Here is a 27,196-nt window from a genome sequence, read left to right as displayed (position 1 = left end):
AACACAATGAGAAGGTCTATAACAATTAAATACCAGATCAGAAATGTTGAACAGTGATCTCCCTGGTTGATCCACAGTATCGTCGTCTTACCTGAACTCACACTTCCAGTAAAATCGTAATTTCGGTTATAAGAATAGCCCGGTTATTTGCATAATTTTTACTGGCAAATAGGCTATGCAATTAAGCGGAATCCACTGTACAAGTATTGATGAAAAGCTTACTGAATAATTGTTCTGACCTTTTCAGGCACCAAGAGCCAAGATGAACCAACAAAGATCTAGAAGGTTTAGAGCATCAAAGGAATCTGTTGAAAAAATAGAAGAGATGTCTAGACTCAGAGAAGAACTGACATCAAAGGGATTTAATCTACCACCAGAGAAAGAAAAAGGAGAACACTTTGACAGTAACTGCATCACACCAGTAAGTTTCACCATCTTTGAATATGCCATGGTGGAAATTAATATATAAAAAGATCTGTATTATTTTGGTTTATTGTAACTGATAGTATCAAATTATTTCTTTCTACTGAAAAGAATTTGTAATTTCAAGGGTTCAATTTTTTTTTTAAAGTTTTATAGTCCTGTTGAGGAAAACCATAAGTCCTCAATAAATTGTCAATGAAAATTTTGAAGGTCTAGGACATAGGCAAATGAACTTTCAAATTTTCTTTTGCTAGAACCTTGGACCACCACTAGTTAGAACCCCTGAATTTTAAGTAGTCTTTTATAGTAAATATAGTCCAGAGATTGCATTGAAATGTTCACAGCAAAATATGTGCTTTGTTATTTATAAATATTGGGTCATGGGGGTACCCAACTCTCATCTGTTACTTCTTCTACATTACTGTATGGAATTTTCACAGAATCTTTTCTTCATTTCCCCATTGTGTACCTCCTACATGTATTTTAGATTTTGATTCAAATCAATTTGGCAAGACATGGACTTAATCATGTATGAATATGGGAACTCCTCCTATACCACCGAATGGAATTTTTTCTGAAACTTGCACAGAATCTTCATTACATATTACCATTATGCACGTTGTATTTAAGATGTTGATTCAAATCAATTTTAATGTCAATAGGTGCATGTTATCAGTGGGGGAGTAGAGATATCAAGTTTCAGTTTTTCTAGTTATTATACTACCATAAAATCTTAACTAATATATTGAGGTCCATAAGCCATCAAATCTCCCAAAGAAATTGTTATAAATTCATTGTTATTTAACTTTATATTAATCTTAGGAGGCTTCATTTATTTTGACAGCTCAGAAAATCTTTTTTTATGTTATTTTAATTTTCAGGAAACACCATTAATATTTTAGATCAACAGACTGTTTACTATGTTATTATTATTTTCAGGGAACTCCTTTTATGTTCAGATTGGCAGATTGTTTACGTTATTACATTCACGACAGAATAAACAATGACCCAGGATGGCAGAATATTAAAGTTATATTATCAGATGCTAATGTGCCAGGTGAAGGAGAACACAAAATTATGGACTATATCAGAAGACAGAGGGGTAAATCTTACATGCATATCTTGATTTTTCCCTTTTTTTTTCTTTTTTTTTTAATATATGCAAATACCACTAGCAAGAATTTTACACTTGCAAATATTTCTCAGTTTAAGATGTATAGATACTTGTAGTTATCACTTATTTTCAACATAGTTTCTTTGATGTCTTATCAAATGTTTTTTGGTCAGGGAAATGCACTGAGAACCTTTTATATGACCTTCCAGTTCTATGTTGGTATCAGGAAAATGTTTATTATTTCATAATTTTAGGTGAGAAATTTGATGCGTGTTTTATACCAGAATTTTCCATGTATATTCATTTCAGAATAAATTTTAAATTACCTTTTAAGGATTGATAAAATTTGGTAATTTTTGGATTTCATAATGAGAAGGTAGACCTAGGGTAAGGGACATGACTCTTGAAATCAGTGATATGCTTGTACCATATTCAATTTCACCAGAACCTTTCTAGCTTTCATTTGAAGCAGAATTAAATCAATCTAAGTTACTTTGATGCTTACATGTGATTGATGTCAAATACTGGATACAAAGGTTCCAATGTTTTGTAAGAGTTGTGTCTCTTACCCTAGGTCTTCCTCCTTAAATGTTGGTTTACAGAAAATTGTTACTTTGTTATGATATTAACTTTATTAAATAACTCAGAGCTGTTCCAGAAAACATACAAGGTACAAGAGGACGGCACTTTTAGTCTTTGTGTATGGGTGGGTGTTCAGGTCTCTTGACAAAATACAGTTTGATATAGAACTTCTATGGGTGACTTCCCTGATGAAAAAGTGCCTTCCCCAGTTACCTCATTTCTTTTAACGGAACAGCCCTCAGAATTTCAGTTGTAGTGCATATTTATAATTTTTGACAGGTCAGCCAGATCATGATGCCAACACAAGGCATTGTTTAAATGGAGCTGATGGTGAGTACTTTACTGACATTAGTAGAATGGATCACCACATAGTAATAATAGAATAATTAATTGGAAAGAGTGAGTAACCAAGATATGATCACGAGTATTGAAGAAGGCATGATTTAACAAGTGTGTGGAACTTGTTCCGAACAAGAGTTAAATCTGAATGAGTTCTTGGTGATCATATTTTTGTTATTTACAATAACCAATTAACTATCCTATTTATTATAAAGATTTCCTCCATTATTTGTTGCAATTTTCAACATAAATTTTAATTTTTTTGAATGGCAGACTGATATTCGTGTTGTGACATTAAGTAATGTAGTGGCGGGAGAAAGTCCGAGAGTGAAATTACAGAATTTATTTAACAGAGTGAAATATCAAATTTTTTTACACAAGAAACATTCTGTAAATCATTGCATCTATATTATATGAATTATTAGGTATGTTCATGTAGAAAATAGCTTAATTATGATACCATCACTCTTTTATAATACTGTGAAAGTATTATTGTTTGTGGGATCTGGTAAACCACGAAATTTAATTCCCAATGAAGAGGAAATTTCCCATTCATTTGCGTGATATAGTTTCAAATCCACGAATTCAAGAATCCATGAACTGTTATTTTTCCCTAAACCACGTACCCAAAAGTACCTTGACAGTATATGATGCAAAAGATCTGAAAGGATTAAAGTCGGCAGAAGTGATATTTTGTTAATTTATATACAATTTGATATCAATTTATTTGGTTTTTGTCTTTTTTTCAGCTGATTTAATTATGTTAGGTAAGTTGTATACAATATATGTAAAAAAGGGCTCTTAAGTGGAATCAATTACTTCAAAGTTATTTATTTATATTATTTTACTAATGATTTTTCATGGTTTGTTTGTGAATAGTTTTGATAAAAATATTTGCATGACTCTTTTTAACTACTCTTTTAATAAAAGATCCATGTGTACATTTTTTAGTCGGGTTTATACAATATTAATCAGAGTACTGACAAAAAACTCTGGTTTGGAGTTACAAAAGTATTTACTTTCCCTTTAGCATTTCATTATTTTAAACCGTAGTACATTTAAATTTAAAATGCTTCAGGTCTTGCTACACATGAGCCTCACTTTACCATCATAAGAGAGGAATTCAAACCCAACAAACCTAGATCATGTGATTTATGTGGACAAATAGGTCATGACATGAAAGATTGTCAGGGACTACCAAAAGAAAGATGTGGAGAGGTAGGGATTTACTTTCATTTGTTTGTTTTATTATGTTTTGTAAATGTATCCCACATTGTAATAGCTATTTTTGTCATAAGAATCACAGAGTTTTCTACCTGATGCCTAGCCCAGCAGCACTAAACTTGAAAAAATTCTTAACTGTTTGTGACATCATCAATTTCAAAAACTTTGATTGGGGTTACCATTGAAGTTAAGAATATTCTCTGACTTAAATATTAATTAAATGTTCTGTGGTGCTCAGACAAGGACTATCTAAACAAAATGCTGACTTAACATCAAAAAGCAAAGTAATTAGTAAGGTTGATGAAATCTGTTTTATTATCCATTATTGTTTTAAATTATCCATTTTAAAATACATTTTGTATTTTATGATTTCACCATTACAGCTGTTCTAAATGTTTGTTTTTGTTTTTATTAAGACTAGTTCTGAGAACTGTTTTAGTAGCAGATTTTTAAGATGAACAAATTATTATGGCAGTCTACCAAGCATTTATCATCCATTTTTATTTTTGCAGCATGATGAAGAGCCTATGATGATTGGTTCAGAACAACAGTTTATATTTTTACGACTAAATATATTACGGGAGTATTTAGAAAGAGAACTAGTGATGACTAATTTACCGTTTAAATATGATTTTGAGGTAAATATGTAACTGATCTAATTAAATGAAAAAAATATAAAACAAAACATCATTAAATAAGAAATTTCTTGTAGAAATTTAAAAAAAACCATAAAAATAATTTCAATGAACCAAAATATGTTTTTGTACTCTCATTTTCCCTATGTAATTAAGTGCTTGTTTGAAAGTCTAGTGGGATGCATTATATATTTTTAGAGAAAGGTGGTTACATAAGGAGGTAGATCTAGGGTAAGGGACACAACTCTTACAAATAATTGGAACATTTGTATTCAACATTTTACATCAATCTCATGTAAGCATCAAATTAACTTGGACTGATTTCATTCTGTTTCAATTGAAAGCTTGATAGGGTTTGATGAAATTGTACAAACATATCACTGATTTCAAGAGTTAATTCCTTACCCTAGGTCTACCACCTAAAATTGTATTGTCTTCCATCGAAGTAATGCAAAATATATGTTATGACCACAAGTTTGAAGTCATTTGGAAATAATTTAATTATATTGTTATTTCTCATTTGGGCAAGATAAGTTATTTTCAATAAACTATCTTGAAATGATGTCAATCTCTCTGCAGTCTGCAATTCAAATAATTTCAAACTGAGTAAGGCTTTAATGAAGGGACACTTCCTGATTTTGACTTAAAATAATCGCTTAGAAATTAAATAATAAGGATTGTTTTTAATTTGTTTTACCAAGTTATGCTCACATAACCAACTTTTGGGCAGTTTACACTTGTTCTTAAACAGCTTCATGGCTTATGAAGCGTAAACTGCCCAAACATTGGTTATGGGAACATAATCTGGACAAAAATTAAAAACAAATATAAGTTTTTGTAAATGTACATAAACATTTTCATTATAAAAATTTAAATCAGGGATCGTTGTGTGATACTGCTTCCCTTTAATCACTGAGATGAGACATGTTACATTTCTGATTGTTCTGGTAACATTTAGTAGTCACTAAACTAACATTAACAAAAGTTAAGTGGAGCACCTGCTCTGTACCTGTTAATATTATAAACAATCATATAAATTGTGTACTTCATTTCAGAAAGAATGATTTTGAGCCATTGACGTTTCTGACCACTTGCATATGTAGGATGTCAATTACACTGCAACTAGTACTAATGACTAAAACAAGGGCAGTAGAATGTTTGTCTAAATGTGTTAACATTATCTTTTTATATATTTTCAGAGGTCTTTAGATGACTGGGTTTTTATGTGTTTCTTTGTCGGTAATGATTTCCTTCCACATTTACCATCATTAGAAATAAGGTATGTTTGTTTTGTTTCTGAGTTAATTATTATTTAATTTATTTAAAGTTACCTAACCCAGAATAATCTGAAAATCTGCCTAAACCAGACACTTTTTGACTTCCTTTATATCAATTTTAATATATTTTTAACCTTGGTAAACAGAACTCCTAGACATAGGATAAGGGACATTACTCTTGAAAATCAAGGATATGTTTGTATCATATTCAATTTTACCGAAGCCTTTCAAGCTTTCATTTTAAACAGAATGAAATCGGTCCCAAGTTACTTTAATGCTTACATGAGATTGATGTAATAAGCTGAATACAAACGTTCCAATGATTTGTAAGAGTTGTGTCCCTTACCCTGGGTCTACCTCCTTAAATTAAACTAACTTTTTAGTCCAAAACAAGGTTCACTGTATACCATTTCTCTAAATACTGGTAATACGTTAAAAAAAAATACCCTGGATGTCCACTTGCTATTAGCTTAAAGCAGTAACCTTACTATCTGACATCATGATGTGTGTTATCTTCATTTTTTAATGTTGACTTGAAATGATTTTTATGTTACTTCTTCTATAACTTAAAGTTAATTTAATATACTTTTCATTTCAGGGAAAATGCTATAGACAGACTTATCAGATTATATAAAAACTGTGTTAGAAAAACTGGGGTAAGTGGCTAGTTAATACAAAGTGGTCCGATGAGTGTATTTTAATCAATATTTGTTAGTAATGGATCATTTCTATTCCAAATAATCATGTTTTATGACCATCATTAAGATGTTAGTCAGTTTAATTTTACCGCTGTCAGTTTAACCTATGGCAATATTTCTATATTTATGAAAAAAAATTAAAAATTATAAAATTTTACTTATGATTTGTTCCTGAATCATGACATTCAAGTTTCAAAAGTGTTTCAGTAGTTGATACTCTTTAAGTCACTTCACAAGTTGCTGGACTTTTTCAAGTTGTCTAAAAGATTAGGTTGAGAAAGTAATACAGCTGTGTTAAACACTTGCTTATGAATTTAATATATTTTATAATCATTTTAGGGGTATTTAACAGATAGTGGAGTTGTTAATCTGAGTAGAGTACAAATTATCATGCAAGGTTTGTATTTCACTATTTCAAAGAAAAATAAAGGGAACTAGGAATATAACGATAATCAAAAGAACATAATCTAGGATAGTGATACATGTATACATTGAAAATAGACACTTGAAATAAACAAAATAATACATACAAAGAAACAAAAATAAATTTGCAACTTCGACTCCACTGAAAATAGGGAGTATGCACCATGTGCACCTGTAGGGTAAGGGAATTCTGCTTTTTTAGAAAACACCCACCATTTTGCTGATAAAATGTCACATTCGAGGTAGACAAAAGTGGAAAGGAAAACTATGACATACTGAACAAACCAGTTCTCATATTGCAGATGGATACTCAAAAATAATCCATGAGTCCATGATGATGGCCATAAAAACATTGTAGTGATGACTTTAATTTTGGGCCAACATAAACCTGTTTCAGAAGCCTAATTGTAAGAAATCTAGCACATCACAACATTTGAGATGTGATATGAAAACTCCAGATGCAAGTTCTGAAGGAATGTTGCCAATATAGAGTCAGAAATACTTAGAATGTTGATAGACACAAAGTTACTGCAGTTTTAAAGTAAGACAGGAAATGTCACTTTCACATGAGAAAATCAAATCTATGAGATTACAGATGAAAAATTTTATCAATCAGAAAACTTATTTCTGAGATTAAATTTTTGCTTAATTAACAAGGAAATCTTTAATGAAATTTTATATCTATTGTAGAATTAGGTGAAGTAGAAGATGAAATATTCAAGAAAAGAAGACAGAATGATGTAAATATGTTAGGTTGTTTTATCTAAATTCTCTCTTAATCTCATAAGAGCAATGAAATAGGAGGTGCATGTAAGGTAAGGAAAGATTTTTAAAAAATTTATTTTGATCACTGCATTATTGAAGTTCTGACTGGAATACTGTAACATCTATCTTTCCAAACATAAGCTTATTTATCAGTCTGTCTGTGTTACCTCCTTGTCACCACTCTAGGAATCAAAGTTCTGTTATTAATTTTTATCAAAATTAATATGTTCTAAGTCTTTATGATCAAACTTAGCACTTGCTATGTACATGTATAATACTGTGTAATTTTGGTGTTTAATCCAACTAAATTCTAAAGTCAAATTTAAAAGATTTTTCTTTTCTTTAATTTAATAGTAGTAGGTCAGTTCTCTATAAATATATCTCACATGTAATGGTCTTTTTTTTCAGCTGGAGTTTCAGAGAAGAAATAAAGAGAGGAAAGCCAGAGAAAAAAGGGTAAGTATACACCACCATTGATTTTTAAATTGTTTTTAAGAGACTGTCCATGTAGAAACTAGGCAGTTCCCATGAAATGTAGGGCACATTGAAAATTTTATCCCACAGAATTTTTTTTGTTCCAATGTAACTTTTTTATCATATGTATGTCACTGCCTTATGTCCCTCAGTATAGTAAATTGCATGCTAATTATAGTTTCTTAAGTGTCTGTCCCTGTAAGAATTAGGCAGTTGTTGAAACATAATATGGAAAAAAAAACATTTTGATAGTTTAATTTGACTCTTTCCACTATCAGAATCTAGGAAAACAGACAAGATTTTCCATATCATGCTGGACCATTGAGTTACAATTTCATTGAAATGCACTGAAAATGAACATTTCAAAAGTGGATAACTCTGTCAAAACCTCATTTTCCTAAGATTCTATTGAAAAATTTCTGCACAAAGCCCGTGATGCAGAGATCAAATAATGGTCTTTTCAAATAGAGAAAGCATCCTTAAGTGATATTACATTGCCAGATCGGTGTTGTTTTGCCATGCATGTTTCTGATTTTTCCTCTTTGCCTGATTCTTACAAATACTTACACTTAACTGTTCTGGTCTATTAATCTTTGAAAAACATTGGTCATGTACATTTGTATTATGAATTACATTTATCTTTATTAATGAATTATTTCTAGTTTGCTGATGGACCAAGATGGACTCCAGGAGGACAGTTTGCACCACAACCTATAGGCCATTCATACAGTACCTCAGCAGTGTCAAACCCCAGACAGGAGGCTGCAAAGGGAAGAATGGAGGCTATGATGGTACACTCAGGTCATGTACTAGTACATGGCCACACAATTTTGTACATGTAAAATATACATACAGATGTTTCACTAGAAATATCATATGCATGAAGGTGCTATAAAGATATTTATATGTGTAGGTTACACAATACATAAAAGAGGAAAATCTTAATAAACAATAATTTCTTATTCTTGAAAAAATTGTTTAGATTTTTTTTTGTTTATTGCATAGTTTGCATAGTTAACCTATATTTTCAGACCAAGGATGGTGAGAGTAGAGGGACCAAAAGGTCAGCACCAGAAGCTGATGACACACCTAAAATGGAGGAAGAGGAAGAGAAGGAACCTGAAGATGAAGTCAAGTAAGGTCACATTACTCTTCAGTCCTGAGCCTAAGTCAGCTCCCTTCAGTCAGCTCACAAGTAATTTAAATGTCATATGCACTGTAATACCAATACATATTGGCCATATGTAATACCAATACATATTGGCCATATTAGAATCATGTAACTTGTTTATTTCAAATTCAATTTCTGCAGGAGATTTTGCATGTATGTACATATATGAAGTAGTGTTTACATGTATCGTTGCTTCTTCTTTTTCCATGCAATGTCACAATGGAGTTAAAGTTACAAAGACTAAAGCAAACATGTTGGTCAAGAGGTTTACATTGTAATGAAGATCTTTAATACATGATTCAATTGTTTTCAGATTTTAGGAAGATGGAAAGACAGATACTATAAGTCTTATGTTTGATTTTTCAGATTGTGTGGAGATGGATAATAAGACAGATACTATAATGTTTTTTTATTTTTCAGGTTTAGGGAAGGTAATAGGAAAGAAAGATACTTTAAATCTAAGTTTGATTTTTCAGGTTGTGGGAAGATGGATGGAAAGGCAGATACTATAAATCTAAGTTTGATTTTTCAGGTTGTGGGAAGATGGATGGGAAGACTGATACTATAAATCTAACTTTGATTTTTCAGGTTGTGGGAAGATGGATGGAAAGGCAGATACTATAAATCTAACTTTGATTTTTCAAGTTGTGGGAAGATGGATGGAAAGACAGATATTATAAATCTAAGTTTGATTTTTCAGGTTATGGGAAGATGGATGGAAAGACAGATACTATAAATCTAAGTTTGATGTGGAAACCTCTGATATAGAATTCAGACATAATGTTGTAAGTAGAGTATCAGTTGTGAGGAGAATGTTGTAAGTAGAGTATCTGCTGTGAGGAGAATGTTGTAAGTAGAGTATCTGCTGTGAGGAGAATGTTGTGAGTAGAGTATCTCCTGTGAGGAGAATGTTGTGAGTAGAGTATCTCCTGTGAGGAGAATGTTGTGAGTAGAGTATCTCCTGTGAGGAGCTATAAAATACACAAACTCAAGGAATTGGTCCATGTCAATTTACATGTAGCTAATAAGCTAGTGAAACTTAGACCTATTAAGTGCAAAATAAAGATTTTTTTGTCTTTTCAAAAATCTACTGCAATCTACATGTATGTCTAAAAAATACTTTTTTCATTCATTTTGACCTTCAAAATTGCACTGCACACAATACATAAATGTGAATTATACACACCAAAACATGGTATATTTATTTGATAATAAGTTATGTTGAATTTTTTTTTTTATTTCAGGCTAGACATTATGTTAGAGGGCTTTGCTGGGTGTTGCGGTATTATTATCAGGTATACTGTAAACCAGGAAATTTTTATGCCATCCTTTTTTCCAGATCAATATGTTATTGCCCAGTTTTGACTTGTTTGTAGATAAAAGTATTCATGACTGTTTAATTTTCATGTTATGGATCTTACCATGGAAATTTCCCATTCTATATTTAATGGCCAAAATTTTACCATGCAAATTTTTCTTGAAGAAATCAGCACATTTCATCAATGATTATTTACAAATATTTACATTGACTAGGTTGTTTTGATATTTGAATCTGAAAATGTGGAATTGTATTATCTGAAGGAGGTAGACCTATGGTAAGGGACATAACTCTTGAAATCAGTGATATGTTTGTATCATATTCAATTTCACCAAAGCCTTTCAAGCTTTCCCATGAAACAGAATGAAATCCAATTTACTTTGATGCTTACATGAGATTGATGTAAAATGCTGAATACAAATGTTCCAATGATTTGTAAGAGTTGTGTCCCTTACCCTAGGTCTACCTCCTTAAATAGAAAAAAAAGGTTAGATATGGTGAAATACAACAAATGCAACATTCTCTAAAAGCAACATAAATACAAGCTGTACTAACTTTTATCTTTGAATGGAAATGTTCAATTAAGTGCAAGTCTCTCTAAGAAACAGACGGTAGGTGAAACATGGTATGAAAAAACCCACCATTTGGAAAGTTTAATTTGACTTTTTGCACCATCAGAATCGAGGAAAAAAGACAAGAAAATCCATATCATGTTGGTGCTTTGAGTTATAATTTCATTGAAATGCACTGAAAATGAATATTTCAAGGGCAGATAACTCTGTCAAACTCCTCAGATTTCTAACATTCTATTGAAAAAAATTAGAGAAAATCCAGTTATGCAGAGATCAAATAATGGTCTTTTCAAATAGAAAAAAGCATCCATGAGTGAAATTGTATAATCAGATCGGTGGGGTTTTGACATGCATGTTTCTGATTTTTCCCATTTTGATTCTCTCAAAAACTGGCTCATAATGAAATCTTAGTTTGGTATCTATCAGTGGACCTATTCAGAATCTCTATGGTGTTCTAGTGTTGTTGTTGCTCAATATGTTTCTGATTGGTCAAGACATATTTACAAGGACACTGTGATGACAGAATATTGTTTTCAAGGACGGAAATTGAATTTCTGAATTGGTTATTAATTGATTGTTTGTTACAGGGATGTGCCTCATGGAAATGGTATTTCCCATACCACTATGCACCATTTGCCTCAGACTTTGTTAATATCAGTGATCTACCCAATGACTTTGAGAAGCATACAGCTCCTGTAAGTAGTAGAATTTTAGATAGAAGAGGGGATGGGTAGCTATAAATGCAGATGGGATACAGTGGGGTGGGAGAGAGGAGACGAATAATTCGAGTTGATTGCAGTTTACCAGAAATTTTGAATTAAAGCAATCAAAAGTGAACTAAACAATTCTAATGAAATGCATTGTAGATGAACATTTTTTTCATGAAAAATCCTTATATAAGTTGAAGTGGACGAAGAAAAAACCTTTAGAAACAGCATATTTAAAGTGTAACATGACCCTTTGTATCAAACAGCCATTTTGACATATTGTTGGATAATAATTCAGGCATGACTTTTTTTTCAAATTTGGAATTTACCATTCTGTTTCTTTCTTTTTACCATGTGTTTACCGCTGATTTTGTCAATTTCCACTTTTTTGTTGGCTATGTAAAATCATGTCACTTTCTTTCTTTGGTTTAGTTCAAGCCATTAGAACAGTTGATGGGTGTGTTTCCAGCTGCCAGTAAGAAGCATCTTCCTCTCACTTGGCAGAATTTAATGTATGAGCCTGTAAGTATTAGTAATATTCAGGGTTGCTTGTGTAATTTTTTAAGTTACTCAGTAACTGACTCAGTGGTCTGTAGTAGACACTGCTTAAGTGTGGGAATTTGTGTTTTTGATCCCCAGCCTTTCACTGCTTTTCTACTAAGCATATGACATATAGGAGATAAAATGACAACTGGTTGGCATAATGTCAGCATAATCTGCTTGATTGGGGTGTAATACCTATTTGTGAGCTAAAACAATAAATGATATGCTCAAAAACTAGTATAAAGGATGGTCTGTTTAAACATTCTTGTCCTGAAATGCATAAAATATCTGCCTTAAGACATTAAACGAGAGTCAATCAATTTATGATTTAGTTATAATATATCTAATTGTTCATTTGATGAGAGTAAATTTGATGAGAATATTGAAAAAAGGTTATCAAATCCTTTAGATGTTTTAAATTGTCTTTAGATACATGTATTTATGATCTAAAAATCTTAACATTATTTACATGACTCAAATGAATACTGTTTAATTTACCATTGTCTGCCCGTCTGTCTGTCTGTCACACTTTTTTCCATAACGGTTTTTCTCTTTAACTTCTTGTCTTGAACACTTGTTATTTCAACACAAGCATTGTGTAAGTGTGCCTTATTGTGGGGTATGAACTTCCTGTTTTAAGGATTTTTTATATATTGCGTTTTAATCAAATGGGTCAAATGTGATATAGAACAGTTAAAATTTTAAAATTTCAGGAATCTCCAATCATAGATTTCTACCCAACCAACTTCAGAATAGATTTGAATGGGAAGAAGTATGCCTGGCAAGGGGTAGCTCTATTGCCATTTGTAGATGAAAAAAGGCTACTACATGCTTTATGCTCAGTGTATCCAGATTTGACTCCTCAGGAAGGTAAGATTGTACCATCTATATTTCTGTAATGTCAGTTACCTACTATTAAGTTTTAATTTATTTATTTTATTTCATAAAGGAGATCTGTATGTTCAAAACAAATGTTTTTTGTAAAAAACACAATTTGATATCAAGAAATTTTTGTACCTTATCGAATTATTTTGGCTTTACTTCATTTTTGGTACAGAATACAGAAATGGAAGAGGAAAAGACAGACTGTTTGTTGGCTCACGGCATCCAGCTTTCTCATTCTTTGAGGGTCTATATGAGGGAGAGAAGTCGGAGGAGGTAATAATACACTGTGCATAATAAAGTTAAATGAAAATTTTAATGTTGCATTTTTATGTTTGTTATATTTCATACTACAATTTTAATAGAATGAAACCTCTTCAGTTGTCTTTGGGTAGTTTGCTCCCTGGGGTGTGGGTACTTGTGTATTCGATCCCACAGCCAAGTCACACCAAAGAGCTTAAAATAGGTAGTCACTGGTTCTCTGCCAAACATGTTGTATTTGAGGGATAGAGCGATGGCTGGTTGAAGTCATAATAAAGTGTCCAAGTGGGGTGGTGTGCCTACCAGTGGGTTGTTGCGTTTGTGAGGTTGCAAAATATTTTAAGACTTGGCTCAGTGTGCCAGGCTATTACAAAACAGGGTGTGTGTTCGATTGGTCAATCTTCCTAGTCCTGAAATGCATAAAATATCTGGCGTAGAACATTTATCCGTAATCAGTCGATCAATAAATTCAATAGAAGGTTGTTAGATAGTCTGTTATGATTCCTTAGTTTCGTATTAGGTATCATATATTTGTCTAATACATCGTTTTAAATGCAAGTGTCGTTTGATTAATGATATGTTGAATACCTAAAGGCCAACTAGAAAAATTTCTTTATTCTCTTGTCCTGTTATTTTTATTGTGCTCCTTACTTAATTTTATTGCCATGTCAAAACAACAGACAAAGACTATCTACCTCATTAGTTTTTTCAGACCATGGACATTTTTTTTGGCAATGACATGGTAAAAAGAAATACATCCCTATCTCATTGTTTTTCATGGCTCGAGAACTAAGAAATTAACTTTGAATAGTCAAACAATTCTTCTCTTTATTTCAGGGATCTGAAGTAAATCCATCACTAACACACGGTATGGCTGGTCGTGTATGGTGTGACGAAAGGGTCACCATGCCTGGGGAGTAAGTATAACTGAAGTCTATCCAGGAAATGTTTCACGGATGATTTTAAGTTCATTGAGTGATAACAGATTTACTTCAAAATTTAAAGTGTTTTTTTATCAGATTTTATGCTACAAATTGTGAACCATTAACATTATAACCATAGTTAGGGGTATGTTTAGTGTCTACTTAAATTCTTATTTTAAATTTTCTAAGTTAATTGAATCCGTTCCATTTAAAGGGGTAAATTCACTAACGCTAGTTTCAGACCTACTATTTTGCTGAAGTTTCAACTTGCTATTTGAAATTTTCCATTTGCCTTTTTAAGGACAAAACACTATCTGAACACTAATGTACAAAAAATACAACTTATTGGGTCATAATTGTCATAAGGTGGCCACAAAACTCCACTTCTACACATAGAGTGCAAAAAAATATTTTGTCAGGAGTTGTGATGGTTCAGAAAACTATTTTTGTATTAATATCAAATAGTTCGACAAATGCTCTGTATATTTTGTACATAAAAATGTCTCATGAAATAAGCTGTTTTAACACAATTCAGCAAAATTTGTTCATTTTGCTTTATTTTCATCTACAATTTTAGTGCAACACATGCATTAACAGCAATGAAACTTCATTTTTAATGAAGGCACATATTCAACTTGTGAATTATACAATTTTCACATTTATTTGAATCACTTCAGTTTAATATTTTCTGAACATTGTGTTTAATATGTATTGACGTTGTGAAGTATTTAAGATACTTCTTGAGAATGTTCAATTTCTATTCTGTTATGCTGAAAGTAGCATCTGTTTGACTCCCACTTACTTCCTCATTTTTATCTTTCAGTACTGTGTCATCACCTTTACCACAACCAGAAATGACAGATATAGAAAACAATCAGTGTTTATGGTAGTATTTCATTTTCATTTTAGTTTTAGTTATTATTTTTTTAAAAGTATTAAAATTTTGTAAGGATGATAAAGAAACCAAGTATTTGAATACCCCCAAATTAAGTTTGGAAGTAGTGTATAGGTGGCAGTCTGCTGTCAATCTGTCCAATAAAGCATTGTCCTCATTTATTACTTATTGGATTCTCATGAAAGTTTATGCATTGTTATTTGACATTTTTTACATTACTGTTTGACATAATGCTATAGTTCAAAACTCTTCATTTACTGTTTACTTGATTCTCACAAAACTTTATACATTGATAGAATACTACACAGAGATCTGCATTTTGTCAGGATTTTTTACTTTGTCAGTAGCTCTGTCTTCGTCACATGCTTGATTTTCGTAGAACTTCATTCTGTATTAGATCACTATTTGAAGTTGTTAATAATCCATTGTGGACAAGTTTGTAAAATATGATTATGAATGTAAACATCACACATGCTGCAGGGGATATAAGTCCCTTTAAGGACAGTTCTATTTTCGTCTGTGTGATTTCTTTCAATTTGAAATATATCTTTGGAATTCTGTAGAATATAAAGAATTATAAGTTTCAAGTTAGAATACATTATTTTGTCGTTGTTTTTTTCGAGGCTATAAATGATGCCAATATATAATTTTTTCCAGTGTGTTATATAAAGATCCAGAATATGACGAGAACCATTTGTTCAAGGCAGTTGTATTACCAGGGGCTAAGTATGTATTTAATAGCTAGCTTTATTATTTTACATCTGTATATTCTATCTGCTTTTGATATTGTCTCCCTTTAGTTATGTCAATGACCAGTGATTTTATATTCTGCCTTGGATTTGTCTCATTTACAGTGCAAGAACCCCTATATAAAAACCCTTTATACATGTACATGTAGGAGTACAAGCAATCATGTAAAATTTAAGCATGGTCACATTGCTTTTAGTAGGTCACACAGTGTTTAATTCTAAAAATGTCTGTAACATATAGTTTATCTGTAAAATGAAAATAGTGTTACTTTAGTGCCATGGATCTTTTTTTTTCAGGTTTGTATTTTAAATATTAATTATATTTTTATTTACACTTTGTAAACATAAGTTGTCAGTATTGTACAATTTTTACTCAATTTTATTTCACATTTATCATTGTAAAATTCATTACTGAAATTAACATCTTCATCATCATTCTGTATCATTTATTTGTCATATATATCTTTGTTTTCACTTTCATCATCATCGACTAGCTGTTATTTTCAGGTTTCCTAGAGAGCTAAAAATGCTAGAAACTGTTGGGTTTAGACTTACTTCAAGGTCACCTGTAACCTTGGAAACCCATCCCTTATATTAACATACCTAGTTCTCACTAACATGCTTGTACATGTAGTCTGTATTTCACCTATTGCAATGTTGTTATGTCCTTTGATTGACACATTAGTGATATTTCATTTTTAAGAAAAGTGAATTCAGATCAATATGTTGCAGTAAAACAACTTTAAAAAATAAGTGATATACCATTATGTTATATTTTTACCTATTCACTTTAAATTTATAAATTTAGTTATTGTTTCTTTGAGTTTTATATTATTGTTGACCTTAATTATTAGCCTACTAATATTTTGCATTCATAAATGTAAATAGAAAAATTAGACTTTCACTACATTTATTATGAAAGGAGATATCATTTCAATTTATATCATGCAGTGATACCCACAATGACAATCACTGACAGATCCAGAAATTCTGAAAAGCAGGGGGGGGTGCAACTCCAGTGATTTCTAGTTCTTTTTCCTGCTTAATCAACCCAACTCTCTGGTTTTGGGCATAAATGGGGCTTGGCCTTCTGGGTTCCCCCTTGGATTGGCCTATGGTAACTTGTACTTATATCAAATCAGTAAATGGCAATAGGTGAACCTCAGATCTGCATTTTTCTTTCAGTAGACATCAGTAGCTGGAGTATTTGTATTGAATTGTTATTTTTGTTTTATAATTCATGAGATGGGAAGGCATCCCATTTTTTGTCAACTGCTTGTAGATTTTCTGTTTCAGGACATTCATTTCATGATGAATTGTTAATTCAGAAATTATAATTTCTCACATTCATTGTTTAGTTACTTTGCTAGTACTGGTAACATCACTTTAATTTTACTTTACTTTTCCTTTTACTTCCGTTGAACAATCATTCATTGTGTGATAAAATATTGACTGGGACCCTGTTAAGTTTTTCATGAAGTACTTACAATTTTCAAACTTATTTGACTTTTTTCTATATGTTTTATGTTTACATGGTAAAATGTTTTTGCCTTATGCCATAAGTATGTATCAGTGTTTTTTTTTTTGTTTTTTTTTTTATGTCAGTTTAACCCTTCCTTTACCACTTGGTTGATTTTATGAACCTTACATGGTAATGAACATGCTATAATACAACTTTATTTCAAGGTTTTAGAGGAGAGATCTTTGAAATTTAAAAAATGAGGGATACTTAAATATCTTGTCGTTGCTACTCCTCCTTAACTCCAGAATTGATTCTAATGAAACTTTACATGAAGGAAATGTATAACCTAGATGTGTATGGATTTTGCTCTTTAAGATTCTGTATGTCCAGTAACAATGTTGAGGGAAGGCATGTGGTATGTGAGCATGCCCATTATTTTGGTTGTGTAATCAATCACTGAACTTGAAAAAAAAATATTCCAGATTTTTAACACTTGCTTAAATACAGTATATGGATGATTTGTGGATATACATGTTGCTTTTTCTGTTTTTATTTTTGTTAAAATAGCAGAACATGTGTTTTTTGTAATCAATATTTTGGTTGTCAGAGTTAAAATCGGAAAATTTTCTGACTAAAATTTTATGGTTGAGTTAATGAGCACCTTAAGAAAACTGCTGTCTACTGTTTTTTAAAATAATAATGTTTTGAATGACTGATAATTTCAGAATGCCAGACAAAGTGTTGAAACCTGAAGATTTTGATCAGAGAAATAGAGGTAAACAATGGATACCTCAACTGGGAATGCAGAGACACAGTGGTTATATGGGTGACAGAAAAGACAGCTCAGCTGCTAACAGAATGATTAGGTAGTTCTTGTTTCTACATCCTAGATTTTGAGAGGAGTAGGTCAAAGAATATGTAGGTACTTCTTTCTACGCCCTTGTTTGATCTATCCATAACCTAGTGAGGAGTAGGTCAAAGAATATGTAGGTACTTCTTTCTACGCCCTTGTTTGATCTATCCATAACCTAGAGAGGAGTAGGTCAAAGAATATGTAGGTACTTCTTTCTACGCCCTTGTTTGATCTATCCATAACCTAGAGGAGTAGGTCAGAGAATGTGTAGGTACTTCTTTCTACACCCTTGTTTGATCTATCCATAACCTAGAGAGGAGTAGGTCAGAGGTTAAGGTCATGGTTACTTTTAAAAAGTAGGTTTTCATATATTTGAATAGATTTGTTTCTGTCCTCCTGTGCTAGCTTAATGTTAAGTGAAATTCACAAGTGGGTGATATATTGGAATCACCTTGTCCATTCATCTGTCAAAATTTACATCACAATTATCTCGGCTCCAAATGGATGGATAAATTCAAAACTTAGTGTGTTGCTTTATATACATGGTGCATAGATTGTAAGCTGTTTTGGGTGCTGACATATATCAACTTCCTGTTTTATGGGACTTTGCCACTTTTCATTACATGGAATGAAAGAGAAAATTTCACAATTATCTCTTCTTCCAGTAGGTGGACTGATTTCAAGTTATGTGTGTGCTTTATATAGATAATGAATATGTTGAAAGTTACTTTGGGTGATGCCTGATATCACTTCCTGTACAACAACGCATGCAACTTCATGTTTAAGTTAATAAAAAAATAGTAGATACCTCGTAGTATTGGGGGGTGAATTAAAATGACCATAAATGGCCTTTAGAAAAGAGCAAATGTTTGTTGTGACTGGTACGGCTAAACTAAAGCCCAGCTGTAAAGATATAGCACTATTTATTTATACTCCTTTTCTGAAGGAGAAGGGTTGATGGTTTTACCTCTGTCCACCCACAGGTAAAGTCATTAAGCAGTAACTTATAAATATTTTCCATACATCTGTTTCAGCGTATTATTTTCTCTTACCTATTTTAGAGGCAGTATGGGAGGAGGATACAACAGAGGAGGTGGTGGTTGGAATAGACAAAGTATGTACAAATCTAATAGTGCTCCATCACTCATGTCTGTAGCAGGTAAAATAAGACCCTTTCATTTCAGCATTGAGGTTGAGGTGGCTACCAAACTTCTCTCTACCTCTATCTTTAGCTTACAGTTCTTTATTATGTAGTGTGTTGAGCTTTGCATACTAGCCCATCCTTATTTATGTAATCAATTTTAAAAGTTGGTGAAGTTATTCTGCTTCTATTCATAAAAAAAAAATTGCTTATATTTAAGCCCCAATTAATAGTTTAATATCCAAGTATGATGATATATCATTAAATTTTCTGATAGATATTGGGATTTTTTTTTCTTACCAATCCCAGCGGTGATTTTTTTTCTGTATTCAGCTAATTTTCACTTTTCCAAATCCAGATTTTACCATTTTGAATCTTCATGGTACTGTATATTTACTACCAATACTCTTTTTCCCTGTTACATGTTATATTGTCCTTGCCCAATACCCTTCTTCCTTGTTACGTGTAATATTGTCCTTGCCCAATACTCTTCTTTCCTGTTATGTGTTAAATTATCCTTGCAATACATCAAAACTGACTTATAGTTCTGTCGAAACTACTACATTGCGTGTCTAAATTATGATTTAGTTAAGTCAAAATTAGGACATACTGTGGAAGTATTATTGTTCATGGGGTACCAATTTTCGTGGATTTCATGAGTAGGCTAATGAAAAGGACATTTCCATTGATGTGCATACTGAAAGCATTCAAACCACAAATTTAAGAATCCACAAACTTCTGTTTCTTCCCTAATCCATAAAAATTGGTATCCATGAATTAAAGTACTTCCACAGTAATATGTCAGAATTAGTATATAATATGTCAAAATTATGACATCATATAACTATTTCAACTATTTCAACATTGGATGTCATAACTTTGCCCTAACTGGCTTCCATAACAAGGATTAGAATTCTATCCTAAATTTTCTTATTTATGAAATGAGTCTTACAATATTGGTTGATGATATTGTTGATGCTAAAGATTTTGGTAGAATTTTTTGTTCTAGTTTTGTTATTTTGAAGTTTGGTAGCCTATTTACATAAGCATACAAATAAAACTCATAAGTTTGTACTTATTTACATAAGCATACAAATAAAACTCATAAGTTTGTACTGAAACTTACTGTTTCCTTGAAATTGATTATTGTTTTTGTATATAGAATATAATTTCTTTGATTTATTGCTGAATTAATTTACTATTTGTATGTTTCATGCATGTCATTTTAGTTGTTGTAAGTTAATTGTTTTAAACGGTTGTTAATTTGAAATGTCACAATCAGCATGATGTTATTGTTCACTGTGTGCATATGATTTATTACTGTCACTGTTTCCAGTAACCATTGAGTAATGTTTATTAATCTAAGTTGTCTCCCTTTACATACAATCCAAGTTCTCTAATAAAGGTAAATTGAGGTCAAGTTTTGTCTCGGAGAGGTTTTCAGTGCGATAAACAACATTTTAGACATGCTGCAGAAGATAAAAGTTTTGACGAATTTAATGAGGTTAATATGGCAACTGACAGATAGTGATTTAATGATGACATAGATCACACCTATTTTTATCAATATTTTTTAACCACCTTGGTGGTCTTATGGTAATGTGCTTGCCTTAAGTGTGGATGGAAGAAGGTTGGATCCCAGCCCATCCACACCAAAGACTTTAAAGTTGGTACTAAGTTACTGCTTCTCCCGCCAAACACACTGTATTTTAGGGGATAGGGTTAGGGGTCAGAATTATGTGTCATGGGGTGGCATACTTGCTTGCGGGCTATTGCTTCTGTGATCTAGCACAATAAAGATTTGGCTCATTATGTCAGTCTAATGCTAAACAGGTTCTGTTCATTCGGTAAATTGTTTTCGTTTTGAACTGCTTGCATGAAATATTTACCAGGCATAAAGAGGTTAAGCAGTAATCAATCAATCAATTATCATTTCAGTGTGTTTCATAATAGTTGCAGTAGACAATATTAGCTTGCATCATAAAGAAATAATTTATTTTTAATAGAAACTTTTCTCTCAAGTATATTGAATTTTCAATTTGTTTGCTAAGATTTAAAGCATTATTAGTACAATGAAGTAGAACAAGTATTTTTTAAAGTAGCAATTAAGATCTTTGAATTTTCTTAATTGATATATTTAAAATACAGAATAATTCAAATTAATGAAATAAGAAAATTGTTTTAAAACAGCCTGTTTTTTACTCAAAATTTTTTTTTTTAATTTTTCACCCATTTCATATTACAAATGTATCCTTCCTCAAAGTTGAAAGTTGGTTCTTCATTAACTTCAACGATTAAAGAGAAATAAATGACAAAGAAAGCATTGAAATTCATGGGAGATAAATCTTTCATTTTGTTCAAAATTTGGTTGCTTTCAAAGGGAACTTTAAAAATCATTTTCTGAGTCATCCATTGTCGATTTAAAAAAATCTTCGTACTATTTGACATACATATGATATAAACATTACAATGAAACAAAAAATTCTGTTGGATAAAAAAATGGAGCTGATTTACAGATAAAACACATGCTGTTCTGTAATTACTAGCTGTGACTAAGTTAACTAAGTGTTGTCCTCTTTCTTGTTCAGATTCATGGTTATAAATGTACATCTGCTATTAACTATCAACTCTGAAAATTACATTTTTGTTTGAGTTTCTAAAACATGGCCAGTAATAACCATATGTACATATGTATTTTGCTGGAGAAGATTTTAGTCAAACCAACTATTTCTTGCAGATACTTATTTTTGCCTGCAAGGAAATAAATTTAATTCCTTGGCATTTATTTTCTCAACTTGCACCCTTTATTTTTATAGATACCTTTGTCCAGCAATTTGTTTTCCCTTTTTTATTTATTTTTAATTTTTTTTTTTTGGCTCGGGAAGTGAGCAAAAATAAATAGCTTACAGATTATACTTCATTTACAGTTAAATTACAGCATATGATGGTTGTTATTGCAGTCTGTGCCTTAAACCACTGGCCTTGTGTCAATGTCAGTAAAAAATGATTCAGATTAGTATATATTCAGTGGAAATTTGCTTGCTTACTAAGAAAAGCTGTTGAAATTTATGATCTGGACTAGTAGCTGAAAAGGTATTTGCAAAGACTGACTATGGTTGTTTAATGGTGGATCCAGGGATTGTAACTCATGCACCCCCTTCCCCTCTGTTTTGTTAGAAAATGCTGCTAGCTTCATGCAAAATTCAGCAGGCTAAAAAGAGCAGATAAAAGCATTGAACCCTTCTTTTCAAAATTTCTGTTTTACACCTCATCCAAAATTAATAAATTTAGGGTGGAATAGGAATCACCCTGTCCATATTAATGTCCATTTGTCTGTTCAAATTTAATGTGCATATAACTATTGGCAGATGACTCAAATGGGAGATTATCCAACTTGTGAGTTTAACTTGTTAGAATCTTGTAAATTTAACTTTTCATAAACGGCTCAAGAAATTTTGATGAAGTTTTATAGGAAGGTCAGGTATGATATGTAGATATGTTAGAAAAAATATTATCGTTGTCAAGGGACTCTAAAGGGACATAATCCAACCTTAGGATTAACTTTAACAAAATTTGAAAGGCGGTCGTCTCTTCATGAACTTGCTCACAGAATTTCTAGTATTCTTTTACTATATTGATAAAAGAAACGTGCATGAATGAACTTCAGCACTAAACACCCTCCCATTTGTTAGTGAATGTTAAATTGCATAATTTTGTAATTTTCATTTACATCTGACTCATGTAAGTGATCAGCAATCAGATTTCTACATAAGTGCCCCTATTCTATACAACAGTTATAATAATAGCTACTGGTAATGCAGTAAGATAATTGTTATTAGAAAAGAAGTATTTTCTATGTTTAATGTATAATATTGTAATGGAGTAACACCATTTAGCAATATGTCAAAAATGTCCTTGACTTTTGATGTTACAACATGAGTCAACCTGATACTTTATTTACTTTTCATTAAGTATATCTTTTTTGTTTCATTGTGTTTTTTTTTTTATCTTTTTTTTTTAATCCCACTCAATGAGTCTCAATTCTCTTGATATGTGAAGGTTCTCATTACATTAAATTAAAACACTGCTAACATATTTTTTTTCTGATTTTGCTCTTTAAAATACTAGTTACAGATCAAGTTTAAAATTTGTAGTACAAAGATTTCACAGATTAACAGTCTCTCATTTTGATTTTTTTTTTTTTTTTTTGTTCACAAAATAGTAAAAATCCAACCAAGAGTCCTGTTAAAAATCATATTAAGGTCTCCATATTCATTGAACTAAGATATTATCATTTTATTAAATTGTTTCCTGATACATGTATATTACTGATAATTTGATAGAAAAATTATCCACTTAATATGAAAAAAAAATGTTAATGCTTTGCATATCAACCAGAGAAGTTTTTTTTTAAAATGTTTTCAAAAAATCAATAAACAGAAATTTGCCTATTAGCTGAGCAAGGATAAATTATTGCCAAGCTGAATGATAACTATAGAAAAAGATTCTGAGAAAGATCTCTCCTGACTTTCATTGTTGATTTGATTTCCTAAATCACATGTTAAAGTGACAAAATAATGAAGTCAATTAGTAAATGGGATAGATTCTTCAATGATTATCTTGTGGTGGAACGTTTTAATTGGCATATTGTCAGCACCAGTCGCTCATTTCATTTACAACTATGACAAAGTTCCTGACTTTAGACCATCAGCATTTAATGACATTAGGGATGGCTTGTAAGTTAGTATAAAAACAGTATTCAGAGAGCATTATCTAAGATGCCAAATCTTATAAGCATTACCCTTTTACCACATTTCTTACAAAGCTTGGTAATTAATTAAATATGCAAATTTATTCATGACAGAGTAATTCTTTCTACAATCATGTCTAATTAATTGTTGTTGCCATGTCTGTGCGACCTCACAGGCATACTAAGTCAATTGTTGACGGTGAAAAAGATTTACTTTTCTGAAGTAAATTGGATTTCTCGGCTCATAACCCTCGTCAAAACTTGTCAACTTTTTCAAAGAAGTAATCTTTGGTTCCTAATGATTCTATCTCTTTCTAATATTCCAACTGTGTAAATAGGGAGAAATTCGGATGGTGAAGAACTTGATGTGTATTGGCTGGTACTTGAGAATAATTACGGAGGAATATTACCGTTATATTCAATCAAGATGAAGCTTTATCGCTAGCCATTCTCTTTATGTCATTTTTGTAACAAGGTTTCTTTTTTTGATTGAAAATTTCATGCAGTTTTTTAGGATATTGCTTTTTTATTACAAATATTGAATAATAGGAATTTTTAGCTTATGTGTTTTATCTCTTGACGGACATGCTATGTAGAATTAACTTTTATTTCCTGAAGCATCATATTTATATTGGTCACTGTTCTGATTTTAAACTTATTTTTGTATGATAAATTTGTTTAGTGGGTTGTGAAGGATCTTGAAAGGTTTTTTAAATGTTGTTTTTGCTGTATGATTTTATACTAAATTATCTCCAAATATTGACACAATTCTTCTTCGTAATTGATAACATACTCATTTGCATTTACCTTCAGAATACAAACTTTTTTTATACAAATCATTTCTAGTAAAATTATTACGATTTTTTTCATATTTTTTCCCATGATGGATAGTTTTTTATGACAAAATTGTTTGTTTGAAAACCATATGTTTCAATTCTAAAGAAAATATTCTATTTATTTTGTGTAATAGTTTATGGCACATATTCCATAAAACTCAAAAACACAACTTCGTTAGCAATTATTGCTCCCAACATCAAACTTGGCAACATATTTCAAAATCTATGAGATATTTTCATATTTGTGTATTGAGCAACAGGTTTTCAGTTGTGCATAAATAACTTTACTGTTGATCAAATAAATCATAAAAATACAAATGTCATTATGAATTATACCATTCTTTGACATGGTATTAAATTGATCAATAATTTATTGCTGAAATATTAAAATTTCTGATTGAAACAGATACTGTACTTGATAGTAATCTTAGTGTCAGGTTTCTAGTTTATTTATTTAACGACTCCTAATTAAAGCCGGAGGTGTTTTCATTTATCAGTATAATTGAACTTAACTGGATAGCAAACATGGTTTTTTTTCAAGTTTTTTTTTTTTTTAACCAAAGATCTAACATGTTTGAGAAAATTATATGTACACTCTTCTCAGCATTGATACAAAGATTAAATTGTAACTTTATAAAAATTCTAAGTGCTTTACAATCAAGGCATGCTCCTATCTTTTGAAGACATATTACCAGTACATTGTACATGTTTAATTACAAATCTTTTGATTTTATAGTTATATGAGGTCTCTTAACCTCTGACCTTTCCTTACATTTGTTTGAAACTATACAAAAATGTATAAACTATTGATGTTTAAAAATCATTATGGAGCTGTGTAAAATTTTATCAACTTTTGAGTAAGAAAAAAGTTCATTGAATTAGAGTAGTAATTGTATGTTCGAACAGAGAGAACTTTGTAGAGTTGCTTGAATACATTTATGGTTGATTAAAACAAACTGAAATTATCCCAGCAGTAAATAATATGTTTACCTAGAAGTAATAATGGCATCAATTAGAGAAAGGTCTGGTCAGATTTTCCACCCGAGAAGCTGACATCTGCTACTAGGGGAGACATAACACCCTACACTTCTTCCAAACATCTTTTTTTGATCACATTTAATGAGTTTACTTTGGGACTTTACAACTAAATAGACAAATCAACTTGCATGAGTAAACAACTTGTAAATTGTACCATTATGGTGCGTTTGACTCTGTTTTATTCGTTAATGAGGCATTGATATTTGTGAAATGTGGTACTGCCAGGGGCTAGTGACAGACAGAGCTTGTTAATGTAATAAATTCCACCTGATTTGTTAATCTGTCAGAAAATTGTGTTTTTCTCACCAAGTACTGAGTCCGATTGAAGGGGCATTAAAGGCTTGTTCTTGGTTTTTGGAATGTTTTCATCTGTGATTAAGGACATCTTTTGGAACTATGTAGTACCTGTAGTGGTCTGTCGAAAGGGTTCGATTGAAAATGATCTTGTTAAAATGAATTAAGTACTGTAATTGAAAATTCTTGTTGTATGCTTACTATCTTGAAAACAATGTCCTCTCTTATTTAACAGGGGTAAAGATTTGGAATACAAGCTGGTAGCCCAGGCCATATTTTTGTTTAATATTTTTTATATGTTCAACTAAGTTTTACCCAAAAGTTTGGCAGCCAAGCTCAAAATCTAGTAGCCATGGGCTTCTGGGCTGCTAATTTTTATCCCAGTTTATTACTCATAATGAATCTCTTTTGAATAAAATCACCATGTACCTTTTTTTTCCTAGATAACTACGATAGTAGAGGTGGTACTTCGGGTAGTTATGGAGGCAGAGGAGGAGGGCGATATGATAACAATAGGTTGGTATATTGTATCAGAGACTCAGAGGCTACAAATAACTAATGACAAAAAATTGATATATCATGTGAGAAGTACTTTTGGTAATAATCTGTAAATTTCATAATCACTGGTTATAGAGATGGTCTCCATAAGCAGTTCTTTTAAGCACACATTTATCTTTGTATGTTGTTATCAGAATGAGTTTGATCTCATGCAAAGGCACTGCCAAGTTTGTTATACAAAATTATGTCATTAAAATTCACTGTCATATCTTTAGGGAGTTGAGATTGGTAATTAAAAGCAATTGGCGGTATGAAAATATATTTATATATATTTTTTTGCTATTATATG

At 31.3% G+C, this 27,196-nt stretch overlaps 1 protein-coding gene across 2 annotated transcripts in view; it reads left to right on the top strand.

Annotated features, from left to right (window-relative positions):
• The window catches only part of LOC148625648 (5'-3' exoribonuclease 2-like), a 40,184-nt gene that overhangs the window by 5,882 nt on the left and 7,106 nt on the right, over nucleotides 1-27,196 (top strand). Inside the window, exons 4-28 of one of the 2 annotated variants that reach the window (XM_088569303.1) lie at nucleotides 248-421; nucleotides 1,363-1,525; nucleotides 2,399-2,449; nucleotides 3,208-3,225; nucleotides 3,537-3,676; nucleotides 4,195-4,320; nucleotides 5,517-5,596; nucleotides 6,193-6,250; nucleotides 6,632-6,689; nucleotides 7,406-7,455; nucleotides 7,889-7,936; nucleotides 8,617-8,745; nucleotides 8,986-9,089; nucleotides 9,826-9,910; nucleotides 10,370-10,420; nucleotides 11,603-11,710; nucleotides 12,155-12,244; nucleotides 12,979-13,135; nucleotides 13,323-13,423; nucleotides 14,246-14,325; nucleotides 15,155-15,217; nucleotides 15,884-15,952; nucleotides 18,163-18,303; nucleotides 19,352-19,404; nucleotides 26,793-26,865. In XM_088569303.1, coding sequence (XP_088425429.1) covers nucleotides 248-421; nucleotides 1,363-1,525; nucleotides 2,399-2,449; nucleotides 3,208-3,225; nucleotides 3,537-3,676; nucleotides 4,195-4,320; nucleotides 5,517-5,596; nucleotides 6,193-6,250; nucleotides 6,632-6,689; nucleotides 7,406-7,455; nucleotides 7,889-7,936; nucleotides 8,617-8,745; nucleotides 8,986-9,089; nucleotides 9,826-9,910; nucleotides 10,370-10,420; nucleotides 11,603-11,710; nucleotides 12,155-12,244; nucleotides 12,979-13,135; nucleotides 13,323-13,423; nucleotides 14,246-14,325; nucleotides 15,155-15,217; nucleotides 15,884-15,952; nucleotides 18,163-18,303; nucleotides 19,352-19,404; nucleotides 26,793-26,865 — 2,270 coding nt within the window. Of the gene's footprint in view, nucleotides 1-247; nucleotides 422-1,362; nucleotides 1,526-2,398; nucleotides 2,450-3,207; nucleotides 3,226-3,536; nucleotides 3,677-4,194; nucleotides 4,321-5,516; nucleotides 5,597-6,192; nucleotides 6,251-6,631; nucleotides 6,690-7,405; nucleotides 7,456-7,888; nucleotides 7,937-8,616; nucleotides 8,746-8,985; nucleotides 9,090-9,825; nucleotides 9,911-10,369; nucleotides 10,421-11,602; nucleotides 11,711-12,154; nucleotides 12,245-12,978; nucleotides 13,136-13,322; nucleotides 13,424-14,245; nucleotides 14,326-15,154; nucleotides 15,218-15,883; nucleotides 15,953-18,162; nucleotides 18,304-19,351; nucleotides 19,450-26,792; nucleotides 26,866-27,196 lie in introns of both variants that reach the window. The other variant, XM_088569302.1, reaches the window with a different exon arrangement.

Source organism: Perna viridis, chromosome 2, assembly GCF_037379345.1.
Source record: "Perna viridis isolate PV_CMFRI_1.1 ecotype Kerala chromosome 2, ASM3737934v1, whole genome shotgun sequence".
Lineage (NCBI taxonomy): Eukaryota > Metazoa > Mollusca > Bivalvia > Mytilida > Mytilidae > Perna > Perna viridis.
The sequence above is the reverse complement of the archived record's forward strand: the minus strand, read 5'-3'. Positions and strand labels throughout refer to the sequence as shown.